The sequence below is a fragment of the Xyrauchen texanus genome, chromosome 25 (assembly GCF_025860055.1).
Source record: "Xyrauchen texanus isolate HMW12.3.18 chromosome 25, RBS_HiC_50CHRs, whole genome shotgun sequence".
NCBI classification, from domain to species: Eukaryota; Metazoa; Chordata; class Actinopteri; order Cypriniformes; family Catostomidae; genus Xyrauchen; species Xyrauchen texanus.
In genome coordinates, this window is record NC_068300.1 from 12665308 (window position 1) to 12679426 (window position 14119).

Sequence of the window (14119 nt, forward strand, 5' to 3'; positions counted from 1 at the left end):
ATGTGCTTCCCTTATTTAATTTACAGTACTGCAAGTTCTGTACTGCTTTTCAAGAAACATAGCAAAATTACAAGTGTGATGCAGCCACAGTATATATTAGTTTACAATTAAATATAATGAGAAACAAATTTAGACAAGTGTGTCCAAAGTTTTGACTCGTAGTATTTACATTTGCACACACACACACACACACACACACACACACACACACACACACACACACACACACGCTGAACTGATCTGAAGAGCTGGCACTTTCTTCTTCCGTCTTGTCACATTGCCTATATTAAGACGTCCGCCACACAAATCAGATTACAGCCAGCTGATACTTCCTCTCATTCCTCTGATAGAACCGTACAAAAGAACACTGACCTTCAGAGAGAGAGAGAGAGAGAGAGAGAGAGAGAGAGAGAGAGAGAGAGAGAGAGACCCATATAGAGTTTCCTCACTGTACTGTGAGTTGCAGCTATGTGAGAAAACAATACAAGCACTGTCAATATGATCAAAAGCTTCTAACAGCGGGGGTGCTATGCATGTACAAATACATATGTACTGTACACACCCCAATATAGTATATACTCACTCAGTGGAAACACTGTGCATTTCTTATGCTTGATAATGAAGACCAACACCACTGTTGAATGCTAAATAGGTGAAGTCCAAGTCACATTTCACCTCTAAAACACAAGAAAAATAAATGATAAATAATATTTAGAATAAAGTAAGTCTATTGTTAGGTCCATTATGATTTTTGCATTGCAACAATTTTCATAAAAATTGTTTCTCCAAATTCTCATTACCCTAATGCATTTTAGACATTTTGTGAGTGGCTTTTTGTAACTCCCATAATTCCCAATGCTTATTCTCATTAGTGTGTCGAGTTTATTTAATTTATTTTAATTTAAATTAGCATAAATGAAAGTTAGTACAACAAATATTTCCATTCTTTATAAATAAAATGAATTATATACCTTTTCCCCACTTTACAGAACTTAGACATTTTTTGGCATTACTGTAATGATAATTCTCATGATAATTAAAATTGATTGTCGCAATGAAAAAATGTAAATGTATGTTTTCTTAAGGAAATTTGCTTAATTTACTGTAGCAAAATATAGTTTCTTGTTAATTACAAAATTCATAAAAAAATTGTAAAAATTATTAATTAACAGAGAGTGTTTTTTCTTGTTTTCCAGTAACGATAAATACATTTACATTTATTAATTTACCAGACGCTTTTATCCATCGTGACTTATAAAATTAGAATGCATACAACATAAGCGATTTATCTTAAATGGTCTGCACTTATATTGCACCTTTTTAACCTTAATGGTATTCAAGGCGCTTTACGCTGTGACTCATTCACCTGTTCACACACACACACACACGTAAGGTGGTAGACTGCCATTGGGAGCAACTTGGGGTTCAGTGTCTTGCCCAAGGACACTTTGGCATGTGGAGTCATGTGGGCCAGGATTCAAACCACCAATCCTGCGATTAGTGGCCAACCCACTCTACCAACTGAGCCACAGCCACCTCTTAAGGAAACAGTAACATGAAAAGTGAGGTAGACTTCAGATATTTTGATGTTTTTAGAGAAATATTTCAAAGTTCAGTAACATGTATGCTTATAACAAGAAAAAAACAAAAACTATTTGTCAATGGGATAAAAAACTATACATATATATATTTTTTTGCAAAAACCCCAATAAATTTACATGGATTTCTCTGAAAAACAAGGCAAAATATCTTATGCCACTCTGCTTCAAGAAATGTATCTTGTTTTAAGGATGTTTAAATATTTTTACCGGAAAATAAGACAAAAATACTGATTGATTTTTATGCAGTGTAAATATTTTTGACAGGTTTTGTGATATTCTCCAAACACCATATACAATCTCCAAAACTAAACAACACTATATTTTCAAAGTACAGAGGCAATAAACAAAACTGACAAATCCATAGATGGAACTTTTCAGAAATTCCTCCAAGCCTCAATGTCCCTTAGATAAACCTTGTAAACTTTATTGTCAGAGCGGCAGCGAGTGCTGTTTAAATCAAGCTAACACTAATCGAAGTTTCTTCTCGCTTAGTACGGGACAGCTTTATGTGTTCCTGCGCAGCCCAGAGCGCGGCAGCGAGATGCCGGGGCTATCAGCAACTTTTAATTAAGTGCGTGTGAATATGGGAAATAGAAAATTGTTCTGTCAAGCTGACAAAATGGAGTTTTTGATGTTTGAGGCACAGCATGAAGCCTCGGCCTGCCGTTTCTATTATCCAATGAAGAGATACAAATGGAGAAAAAAATGAAGAGGGGAGGGGGGTGGACATGAACGACATGCCGTGCATCTTCTCTTTAGATCTGTGTGAAATGAGGAAAAAACAGCAATATCTGTGCACATTAGACTCCTGGTCTCCACCGAGGTACGGAAGCCCACATTTTAAAATGTGGGGTGGATCGGAACGCTGGATTACGGTGTGATTGTGTTCACGGAATGTCTTGAAAATGTCTGTTTCAGTAGATTCAAAATAAAGGAACAATAATAAGAGAGAACGGCATGACATTTGTGAGCTGGTAGTCCACCCCCTCAAATACAATAAAACCTGAAGAATATACGTGACTCTGGCTAGAGACAGCGACAGAGGCTTGTTAGCCACGGCTGTTCACAAGCGATGGTGAGATGCCTCCGATTTTGATAAACAGGGAAAAAAGTAAATGTGAATGAGAAAAAATAATGAAAGACAGCTTCAAGGAAGCCAGAGTGATCCAATCACAATCCATCTCCAGCGACTGCTGTCAGCTCTCAAAGAGGCGGCAATATCTCAACGACCAAGCAAGAGGGAGAGCCAGAAAACGAAAGAGAGAAAGACCCCTGGGGGCAGCTCGCCCATTGACTCTTTCTTCCATAAGAGGAGGACCACTTAAAAGAGAGGAAAGAAAGAAAAGAGAAAAGATAGATGAAGGAAACTAGACAGAACAAACTGCTTCAAACCAATTAATTTCCACTTCTCTCTTTCGTTCAATCCTCTGGGTCTTTGGGTGCAGCAGCTGAAGACAGATAGAGAAAAGAGAGAGAGAAAGAGAGCTGGAAAACACATTCACCTCACTTCATCCTGACCAAATCCAAACTCACTCCACTCCACCACTGCAGGTGTACACATGATTACTTTTTACATAGACATCATGAAACGCTGCGTTTCTTTTGTTTTGGCATGGGAAACAATGGGAAATAATGTAGAGTGGGGCTTGATTTAATCCATTTTCATTTTCTTTTCAAAAAGTAAATAGTTGTAGTTGGGATTGTATTGAAAGGAACAACACAAGCCAATGAAAAGAATCCAGAATGTGGATCGCATTGAGATTCCCGGTTTTGATTTGTTTTTGTCTGTCTGTCTGTCTGTCTTTCCATGGCAATAATTAGACCCTAAGGGTATTACATTCTCACCCACACGCTGACCATAGCAACCCCCCTCTCATCTCCATTACAATGGCACACATCCTCCTAAAAAAGAGAGAGAAATGCTATTGCCATGTACACGACTTCCTGTCCAAGAAGCACTTCCTCCCCCTCATTTGTATAAAAGTTTAATATTTTTTTCCCTCCATAAAATCTTCTTGCAATAACAAATCCATTTCCACCCTCACTTAAACCAATATTAGTCCGAGAGCTGAGCGAATATACACACGGAGAAGGAAGCGGCTTCATTTAAAGAATGTTACCCTAACGCTCCTCTCTGGTACGTTAATGTGTTGAGAGGTTATCAAGTCTGCCCCCTCTCAACATGCAATCTACAGCCCTACCATATACAAAAACCATCTATAGCAATTACAGAACATCTTTTTTCATAAGACGTGGATACATTACAATTATCTCCCACTGCTAATGGACCACAATGTTTGTGCGGCAAAGGTATTTTGCATGTCTAGACAGGTGTGTGTGGTTGGTTATGGAATGATAATGCTGAATAAATTAAAAGCAGAGGCAAAATGTGACATTCTAGTTCCTTTGCACAACATATAAATAGCTGTCTTAAAGCCTTAAAGGGACAGCTCATCTGTCACAATTTATGCACCCTCAAGTAGTTCCAAACCCATATGACTTTGACCCCATGGCTTTGAAAGTGACTAATGACTAGGGCTGTCACCATTATGAAATTTGGCTGATGATTAATTGACAAAAAAATAATTGCGAATATGACGATTCGTTTTAGATTAGTCTGTTTTAGGCCTCTATAACTGCTTTAGGGAATAATAACAGAATTTTCAGTTTTAGGTGAATAGACTCTTTTTAGCTAGAACATCCATGAGGGTTTCTCCCCCACAACCTCATTCTGACTCTTAAAGTTTTCTTATATTTCCCTCAGCCGAAACATCTAAAAATAAAAAAACTTTCTGTCACATTTTCTTCCTCTTAATCTTTGACATTAGAAGGCAAAATAAACACTTTGAGTCTGGATTTGATCATGGTTTAAGGTATTTTTTGAGCTTGATGTCATGGTAAGTTGCTCTAATCAGAAGCAGTATGGGCCGGCAGAAAGTGAATGGAGTTACGTTGATGAAGGAAATGCCCTTTAATAAGAGGAATACAGGAAGAACTCCAATCAGCCCTTAGTGAGGAGAACATGAAAGTACAAAGAAAAAGGCGAGAGCAAAACAAAGGAAGGAGAGAGGGAGAAAAGATAAGAGAGAGAATTCTCCAGCCCTTGGTCTGAGTGAAAAGGGGGGTGGGGGGTTTGGATGCTTTCTTTTCCATCAGAAAAGATCAGAGAGGCCCTTCCTCAATTTTCTCTGATAAGTGGTGAATTACCAGAGGCGCAGTGTGTGTGTGTGTGTGTGTGTGTGTGTGTGTGTACGTGTGGAAAAGTGGGAAGGGGGCTGACACAGTGTCGAATATCACATGCAGGCAATCAGAAGTAGTTCTGGGTCTCTCTCTCTCTCTCTCTATCTCTCTCTCTCTCTCTCTCTCGCACACACACACACAATAACAAATTCACCATGTGAATCACCATGAGAATAAAAATCAGCACATGGAAAAATGCACATACCGAAAGATCATTTTGTCACCCATTTCATTTATTTGACATATTGGAGTGAGCCCACCCCAACAACTGTACGCAAGAGAAATTAAAGATAGTTTAGCTTTTAAAGGTAATATTCCAGATTAAATAATAGTTAAATTTTATTAACAGTATCCATGGCATTTATTTTACATTAATGCATTTGGTAGATGCTTTTATCCAAAGTGACTTACAGTGCATTTAAAGTAATAATTTATTTTTTATCACTTAATGCATTCATTCCCTGTGAACTGAATCCACAACCTTAGCGCTGCTAGTAGTTTTGATAAGAAAATAATGATGTTTAACAAATATACTGACAGTTATACACTTACAATAGTACAACAATTGCCCTATAGACTTCCATTGTAAGTGCATTCTGTACATAAGTGTCTTTGTTTTAGGTACGTATTATTTTCTGTAGAAATTAACAGCATGCCACGGATGCTGTCGATAGATCTTCATTTGTATTTAACTCTGAAGATCCAGGAAACACTATTTAATGATCACATTCCAAAGAGTATTCAAGAACCTAATGTTAGAATAAGGGGGTCACTTCACTGAGACTTTCAGTTATTGTGAGTTTTCTTCTGTCTTTGGAGTCTGTGGAGGACTTAGGTGCATGACCCAACCACACTGCATGTCCGTAGGGCTCCTAAGAACATTCCAGACAAATAAAACATGTTGACTATCACTGTCAAACTTTATACTCCCTAAAGTCTTACCTCTTTATCTGTTAGTGTGTAGATGTATTGGTGGTCAGGGCTGAAGAGCATGTCCCTCAGAATTGGGTTCCCATCGTTCACCACCACATTCTCATATAGCAGTGCAGGCTGGGTAATAGTGTTCACCAAGATCTGAAAAATACAAAGAAGGTACATGATCATTACCAGCAATGAAATAGTGTGTGATATGGCAGGTGGAAAGAGAGACATCAAGAGGACTGCTGTAATGGAAAGTACATTTAAAAATCTGAGATCTATAAATCTGAGCACACCAGCAGTCTATATCTGCATGGTTTATCAGGTGAAAACTATACATATACCCAAAGAGACACACTCATCCAAACCCTCATCCAAATCCCTTTTTTTCTGCTAAAAATATCTAGCTAAAACAAGCTTCCAATAATAACCGGTTTTATATGTTTCTAGCTGATTATTAGATGGTTGAAACTGGTTTAGATGGTTTTAGCTGGTAGAAACTGGTCATTACTAGTAATTAAATGGTCCAAACTTGTTTAGATGGTCTTAGTTCGTTGAAGTTTGTCAATAATTGTCATTAGATGGTCCAAATTGGTTTAGGTTGTTTCAGCTGGTTAAAGCTGGTCATTAAATGGTCCAAACTGGTTTAGATGTTTAGATAAACAGGTCCAATCTAGTTAATAAAAGTAATTAGATAGTCCAAATAGGTTTAGCTTGTTTTAGCTGGTTAAAGCTGTTCTTAATGGTCATTAGATTTTCTAAAATGGTTTAGATGGTTTAAGATGGAAAAAGCTGCTCAATAATGATCATTCAGATGGTTCAAATTGGTTTAGAAGAGTGAAGAGTGATTTCTCAATCTCACTCACTGTCTGAACCTATAACTTTAGGGAATTAGTTCCTCAGGGCCACAATTCAGTTCATTTTACATTCTTTGTCTGCATCTTCACAGCATCAGTACTGCTCCACCCTACATAATACAGGCATTAAATTCTCCAGCCTTCACTATGATGCTTATATAGGGAGGAACATCAGCCTCAACCGTCGTTAAACAATTGGACCTTGGTCCAATCGCAGACTACCTTTCTGCATTCTCAGGCCCTCCCTAGCTGTTTCCTCCTTCTTTTAAGTACCCCCTCCCTGGCCTTATTGATGCAAGGTCAGGGGAGCGTGACCCCCGCATCCCTTTGTGTTTTAGGGCCTAATGATGTGCTCGGCTCCGGTGCCGTGTCCCACTGATTAATGACCGTCCCCTTCTCCGAGCGCAGTGGGAGCACATTACCTAGGCCCTCTGACACCACCCCATCGCTAATGAAGAGAGTGCCTGCAGCATTAGAGTATGCCAGAGCAGCACCATTCGACCCACTTACGAAACTGCAAGTGCTGGTAATGCTGTTTGGTTTCCCTTGTAGAGGTCTACATCAAGCGAGCAAAAGAGTTGCAGAAACGTTTTAGTCAATCACACATGGGAGAAGACAGCATGGCCTATTTGGGTCAAACCCTAGAGTCGGATCAAGAGAACTACTAAAATTACATCTACGAAAATCTGAAAAATAGAGGAAGTGCAAACTTAATCATCAGTTCTTTAACTAAAACCTAAAGCTGTGCAATGTGACCTATTGGAAACTGGCACACTAAAGCCATCAAGCAAGATTTTCAAGGAATAATTTTCAGTTTGCTCTTCAAACAAAGCTTTCATATGGAAGAATTGGAATACAGTGAATGAGTTGTATGGACTACTTGTATGGTACCTTTTTGGAGCTTGACAGCCCCTGTCACCATCTACTTTTTTATTGTATGGAAGAGAGCAGTGTGGATGTTCTTCAAAACTTTTGTTTTACACAGAAGTAAGAAAGTGGGTCATATGACACATGGGTCATATTCCCCAGTGGATGGCAGAGAGTGATGAGATTGCAAAGCAGTCTGGGAGTTGGAGTCTGTGGTCTGTCTTCATCTCTATCACTTAATTGAGCACTACTCCCACGGGATAAGTATCATTATGAAGGAGTGGCAAATAACAGCTCAAGGACACAAGGATGGATTAACCACCGGGCCGATTGGGCTATTGCCCAGGGGCCTCTAAACCCAAAGGGCCCGAGCTATGAATGAATTATTTATTTAGTTATTTTGAGATATCTATTATAAATCCACGTAAATGTCAGCCTTATGTGAAAAACCATTTGTTCGGCGGAATGCATGCTGGACAAACGTAGGGCGAGCACAGACACTCGAGTGCAAGCTCATGAAATCTGCATGTCACTGGTGCAGTCTATTTATTTGATGGACTACAGAGAACAGCATCTGATTTACAAAATTATTCCAAAAATAAATGTACAAAGCTGATGGTTTAAATTCATATAAGCAACAGAATTCGTGTAACAGTATGGATGAAGTTGTGCATGCATTTAATGCTTAATGATAAAGTGAAAGATGCCTTAATACCCTAAATATGTGCATGGTAACCTTTTGTAATATTTGGTTAACCGCGAGAGTTCACGAACAGTTATTGTGTTATTGTGTTAAACCCGTAGGTTTGTTGGGTACTGTCTGTTGAACTCAGATCGGGTTGAAGGACTCTATAAACGTGAAGAATAACCGAATAGTGATTTTGATAATTGAATACCGTGCAAATCGCTATTAATAACGCATGATTTTGAATCGGTTCATAATTTAAAAGTACATATAATTGGCCGAGTCAGACATTGCTACAAACATCTCTTCCACTATTTGAAAAATCCAATCAAATCTGCCAAGCATCCTGTAGCACATAAAGGTGAACGTAGTCACGTCATGGGGGCCTCCACTGTGTACCTGCCCATGGACCTCTCAGGTCTTAAACCATCCTTGCAAGGACATCACATCCTCTCCCTCAGCCAATCCTTCTGAAAAATTAGTAATACTTAGGGTTAGGGGTTTGTTAAAATCTCTAAAACTAAGTTAGAGCAAAATTAATAGTGAAGCTTGCCTAAGCAATAACCACTAATAATTGTTATTCAAGGCTGAGCAAATGTCACCCATTTTCAGAACTGTGCAGAGAGATGTAATTATCCCTTGACTCCTCAAATAGCTGATTTTTGGCAGATGGTCCATGTTTGCCTTAACAGAAAAGATGAAGAGGAGCCAAAAAAACCTACATCATCTATGTCCTCCCTGCCTCACGTATCCTTATAAAGGTGTAAGGAGGGATAGAATTGTGAGACAAAAACTAAACAAAACAAATCCCCCCTACTTGCTGCTATTGGATCCCAATGCACAAAACAAGTATCAGGATTACAGCTGTTGTCCCTGCACTAGATGCCATGTAAGTTACTGGGGTCACAGAATACAATGCAATGCAAGTAGCATAGAGTGCAATAAGACATAAAGGTGATGTGTGTGATTTTAGGGCCACTAGTGTCACCAAACGGAACTACAAAAATAATAACTGCTTACAAAGAGGTTTCCCAAACAGTCTTATTCCCTGGCCCCCACATCTACCACTGTTTGGCCAAACTGATAGACCTGCTCAAGATCCATGTCATTGGTTCCCAGAAGTTGAATTGTCAAATTGCTCAATGCTTTACACTCTTGAGGAGTCAACATGCTAAATCAGAAAGGTTACTGTTTCCCAACAAGTTTCCAAAACACTCCTACAGTCTCTCATGCACCATAAGACTTCCATAGTTGGGACAAACAGGAATCCTCACCCCAAAACCAAGCCATCGGTTAAGCCAATTTTAAACCATTTACACGATCAGGCAGTCAACCTTAGAATTATTTACTTATAGTTGTCTCTCCATATTACCCTGAGAAAGCATTTAAGAATCGAGAACCTATGCACTGCGTTTTCTATGTGATGAAATCACATCCTTCATTCCTACTAAAACTTTTAGTTAATGATCGTGTAATAGCAGAATCATTTCTGTCCACTTAGGTCTAAGACTTTTAGTTAATGATCGTGTAATTTCTGTCTACTTAGGATAGACGCAACTGTCTCTAGTCTCCTACTGTGTCCGTTCATCTCTGTGTGTAATGAGTGTGTTCCTTAACGTTGGTATATGGATGAACCATAATTAAGGTGGACCAGGATCTGCTGAAGGGTAAATCTTGATGAGTATAGAGCAAATTAAAAAAGGTCTGGCTTTTTCAGTCTTGTCAATGTCTTTGTAAATAAGGTCATCTGAATTTGTATATGACCTTATGACATCAATGGGGTCAACAGTTAGGACAATGATAAACTGCACTTGACATTATAGAGCTTGTGGCTCTCTGTTGCATAAGGCTTTAGGGGAGAAACAATTGAGTACGGGTGTCCTTTGCAGGCTAGGAAATATTATCTTTGATTTGTTGGAGTGACTGAGTGTGTTTACATGCACAATCTTACACCAATTATGCTTAATAACCTGACAGCATGCATAGTCATGTAAATGGCATGCATATATATTGTGAAAACTGAAGGAAATACCAATACTATAATGTAAACAAACAAAAACAAATTGTACTCATTATTTTAGTATTGTTTTCCAGTAAAAATACCTCAATGTCCTTAAAACAAGATATATTTACTTGAGAAGCACAATTACAAAAGACAAGCTTTTTGGAGAGATCTAACAAAATGTAGTAGGTTTGTCCTTAAAGTTTTTTTTTTATACTATTCGATTTTTTTATTTATTTAAGTATAAACCTCTTAATTTAGTTAAGAATTTTCTGAAAACGAGACTTAATATCTTATGCTGTTTTCCTTCGCAATTAAAATGCTTTTGTTTTATGGTTCTTTGGATATTTTCACTAGAATACAAGACAAAAAACATTGCCGCATGAGCTGATTTTTTATATTTATCAGCGTATTGTTGTGCATGTAAACAAACTCACTGATTGACAGGAGTTTTCTCACGAAACCCCAGTATTTCTCAGACAGGAACTGTGGCGACCCATCAACTTTCAGTTGTTGAAAATAATTTTACTCTAGTATGGATTGGGAGCAGAGACATTTGGCTAATTAAGTGAAACAGGAGGGCACTTTCCAGATGAGCCTGAAACCAATTTCATTAGTGACCTCTCAGCCACGGATAATGCGCCAACCATAAGGCCGCTCTCGGACATTTTGCGACTTGACATTAACGCAGCGGAGAGTGATCAATAAAGGATTCAGAGTTAAAAATCATGATTGAAAGCATGCTGGGTATTCCACATTGTGCAGATGCTTTATTCTCCTACTGGTGGAGGTATCAAGAGAGTTTGACCTCTAGGCAAAATATTGTCAATGGCTTTTTTCCACTTCATCCTTATTTGGTCATTGAGCTGAAATTCAATGCTCTAATATTGTAGAGTGAAACATCATTATAGCACTCTTCACTAATCAAGGATAAATGTGTAATTGCAGAATGAGTTCGGATACATTTCAAATGTGTCGTGAGTCAAACTCCATTACATTCAAATTTATACATTAAATACCCTATGAAAATAATTTGATGAGCACTGCAATGCATTTCCTATGGAACCAGGAAGTTTGGATGGAACATAAAGTGCTTGTCCCTTTTTTAATAGCTAAGTCATGACTATGGAGTGTTGGTGGCATAGTGGTCTAAAGCACATAACTGTTTCCGATTATGTAAATAAACATACATAATCGGAAGGTCACTGGTTTGATCCCCACAGCCACCACCATTGTGTTCTTGAGCAAGGCACTTAACTCCAGGTTGCTCCGGGGGGATTGTCCCTGTAATAAGTGTTTTGGATAAAAGCGGCTGCCAAATGCATAAATGTAAGTTAATTTAAGTTTTAGTTACGCCACAGGTTGCAGATCATATTAGGGGAGGAACATACTCATTCTAGAAAGCATTTGAATGGAAAACAAATCTGCAGTGCATGAGTCATCAATATTTGTGCTGTTCTCCTAGAAGAGAAAGACTGCGAATTTGAAATGCGTCTATATGCTAAAAGTGAATTTTGTCCTCATTTAGGAGTTCATTATCACATAGATAACTCCAAAGCTAGTATACATGGACTAAAAGCCACACAACTCCGAGGGTCTTTAAATTTGGTGTAACTCTATTGGTCACAATCGATGTATCCAAATCCTAACTTGGTTTTGCAGGAAGAGCCGCTTAGCGTGAGTGTCTCCAGCCTGTCTCTTTGACCCTTTTCTGGAGGGCATCCAAGGCGTCCCATGGCACCTGCTGACTTCACAGTCTGCGTCTTGCCGGCAAGAACAGAACCTGGTACACAGAAGCTCATTGGGCTTGATCAGCGTGACAGATTACTTGGTGAAATTAATCATCTTTCTCTGCCATGCTGCTGCTGCTGTTGTAACAGGAAGTGTGCCAAAAGCAGGCGTGGACAGACAGTCCCAGTGGACACGATGATGGCACGCCACTGCGCAGCTCCGGGGGTCCCAGTGCCCACTCCCCGGTGGGCTCCATTATTAATAAGACAGGGAAAAATAAGGTTGAATAAACCAGTACTACAATACGAGTGAGAAATTAAATTTATCAGCCATCAGACAGAGTGGATGGAGAATGCCCAATTTTACATGTAGATCAATCCATCCATGCATAGTATCTATCCATCCATCTATCCATCAATCTGTAGTATCCATCCATCATACATAGCTGTTGGGATGTAATGCTTAACATGTTTGTAACATGTAACATGTATATATAAATGTATTTACATATACACACACATTTTATATATAGTGGTGTGTGTATATATATACATATCATACTGTATGTCTCAATGTGTTAGTCGTCTTTAACAGAACCAAACTGACCTAATAAAGTGGCAGAGCACTACTGTTTATCTGAAAAAAGGCAAGACATGCATCAGCTTTTCTTTGTCAGTTCTTTGACAAATGATTTCAAAATCAAAATTTACCAAAAGTAGGGCCCTATGATTTCCCTATGGAAAACACAGGCGGAATCACGGAATCCAGACATAAAAACAGAAATGAACTATAAAACCCATAATGTAATGGAACTGAACATATTTGCGATAAATTGAATGTATGAATACACAATTAATCATAGTAGAATCATGAACTGCCTTAGTATGATGATTAAACCACAAAAGGCTGAGATTTAATTAAATAAACATACAGTCTGCATGTGCTGTGCACTTTAAAATGAATGTATGAAGCTGGACGCTGATACACTGATACCACCATATCATAAACATCACGTACATTCTGTGAGTGTGTAGATTACAAAGAGCAAAGCACTTATTTACTGTGAAATATGCAGCACATGCAGACTATATATTATATATATATATTTATATTCAGTCGGTTTTCAGCCAAAAGAAAAGCTCAATTTAAGTAGACAAGTGAAATTGAAATAACTGAAAATATGAAAACTGAAATATGTTACTACTGTATATTGAATGTACTATTAATAAATAGTAGCAGTAGTAATAATAATCATAATTTTTTATGATAAAATTGTATTAAACTAAAAAGAAAAATCAAACTGATCTCATAGGAACCTTTTTAAAAAAGACAAAAACCACTAGAGCTTGCATGAATACTCATTTTTACCAGTCGACTACTTGCCAGAAAAAGTATTTTACTATTTGCAGAGTCAAAGTTTCTATAATTTTGTACAAAATAAAGCACATTTTTTTTAAACCTAGCATGTCTGCTTTTAATTTAAGCATCTTTACATGGTCTATTTTATGGGTGTTAATTTCCCACCCTGACTATCATATTCCAGCTGGAGATTGATTTGGAGCCACAGATCAATGTTTCACCATCTTTGTGTCATAGGAAACGACTTCGCATCTCAGTGACTACATGATAAGGGAAGAGACGGTGAGAGCGAGAAAGGGGGAAAATAATAAAGAAAGAGAGGGAGTCAATGCTCTGTCCCCAAAGAGCGGCAGGCATGTCTCAGCCTCCACCCTTTTTAATCTTGCAGGCTCTCCATGGGTAGAGCATCTCCTGTGCCAGTCACCCCCGCCACTGCTACAAGCTCCACTTGCATGCTCTTGACATATCTAGGTCTCCATGTGAATAATAAAGCAGCTGCCAGATTCCTGCCTTTGATATGCAGCCCTTGAAGTAAAGATCTGCATCTGATCGAGTGCAATCACTGGCTAATTAATGAGATGGAAGGCCCACGCTGGGCCTACACTGGCCCAACATGCTGCCACCACTGTCCATCTCAGCTATTCCTTAGAGAAGGATCCAGAGAGCCAGCCATGCCTGGGGGAAGAGACTTGAGGAGCACCCTCGGGACAGGCAGATGCAGCTTATGCAATGAAGACAGCAAACAAGCTCAATGCTGCGATAACAAGATGTGTAAAAATAGGCTCTTTTGTCCATTTGTAAGGTTTGAATGCAGAACGATTTATGTTCCAATACTGTTGCCAAAGGATTTTATTTTATT

The 14119-nt window shown here is 38.5% G+C and overlaps 1 protein-coding gene across 1 annotated transcript in view; it reads right to left on the bottom strand.

The window, feature by feature from the left end:
- Positions 1 to 14119, bottom strand: part of LOC127619093 (plexin-A1-like) — a 245080-nt gene that overhangs the window by 111304 nt on the left and 119657 nt on the right. The window contains exon 4 of the mRNA XM_052091844.1: positions 5784 to 5915. Coding sequence (XP_051947804.1) covers positions 5784 to 5915 — 132 coding nt within the window. The remainder of the gene's footprint in view (positions 1 to 5783; positions 5916 to 14119) is intronic.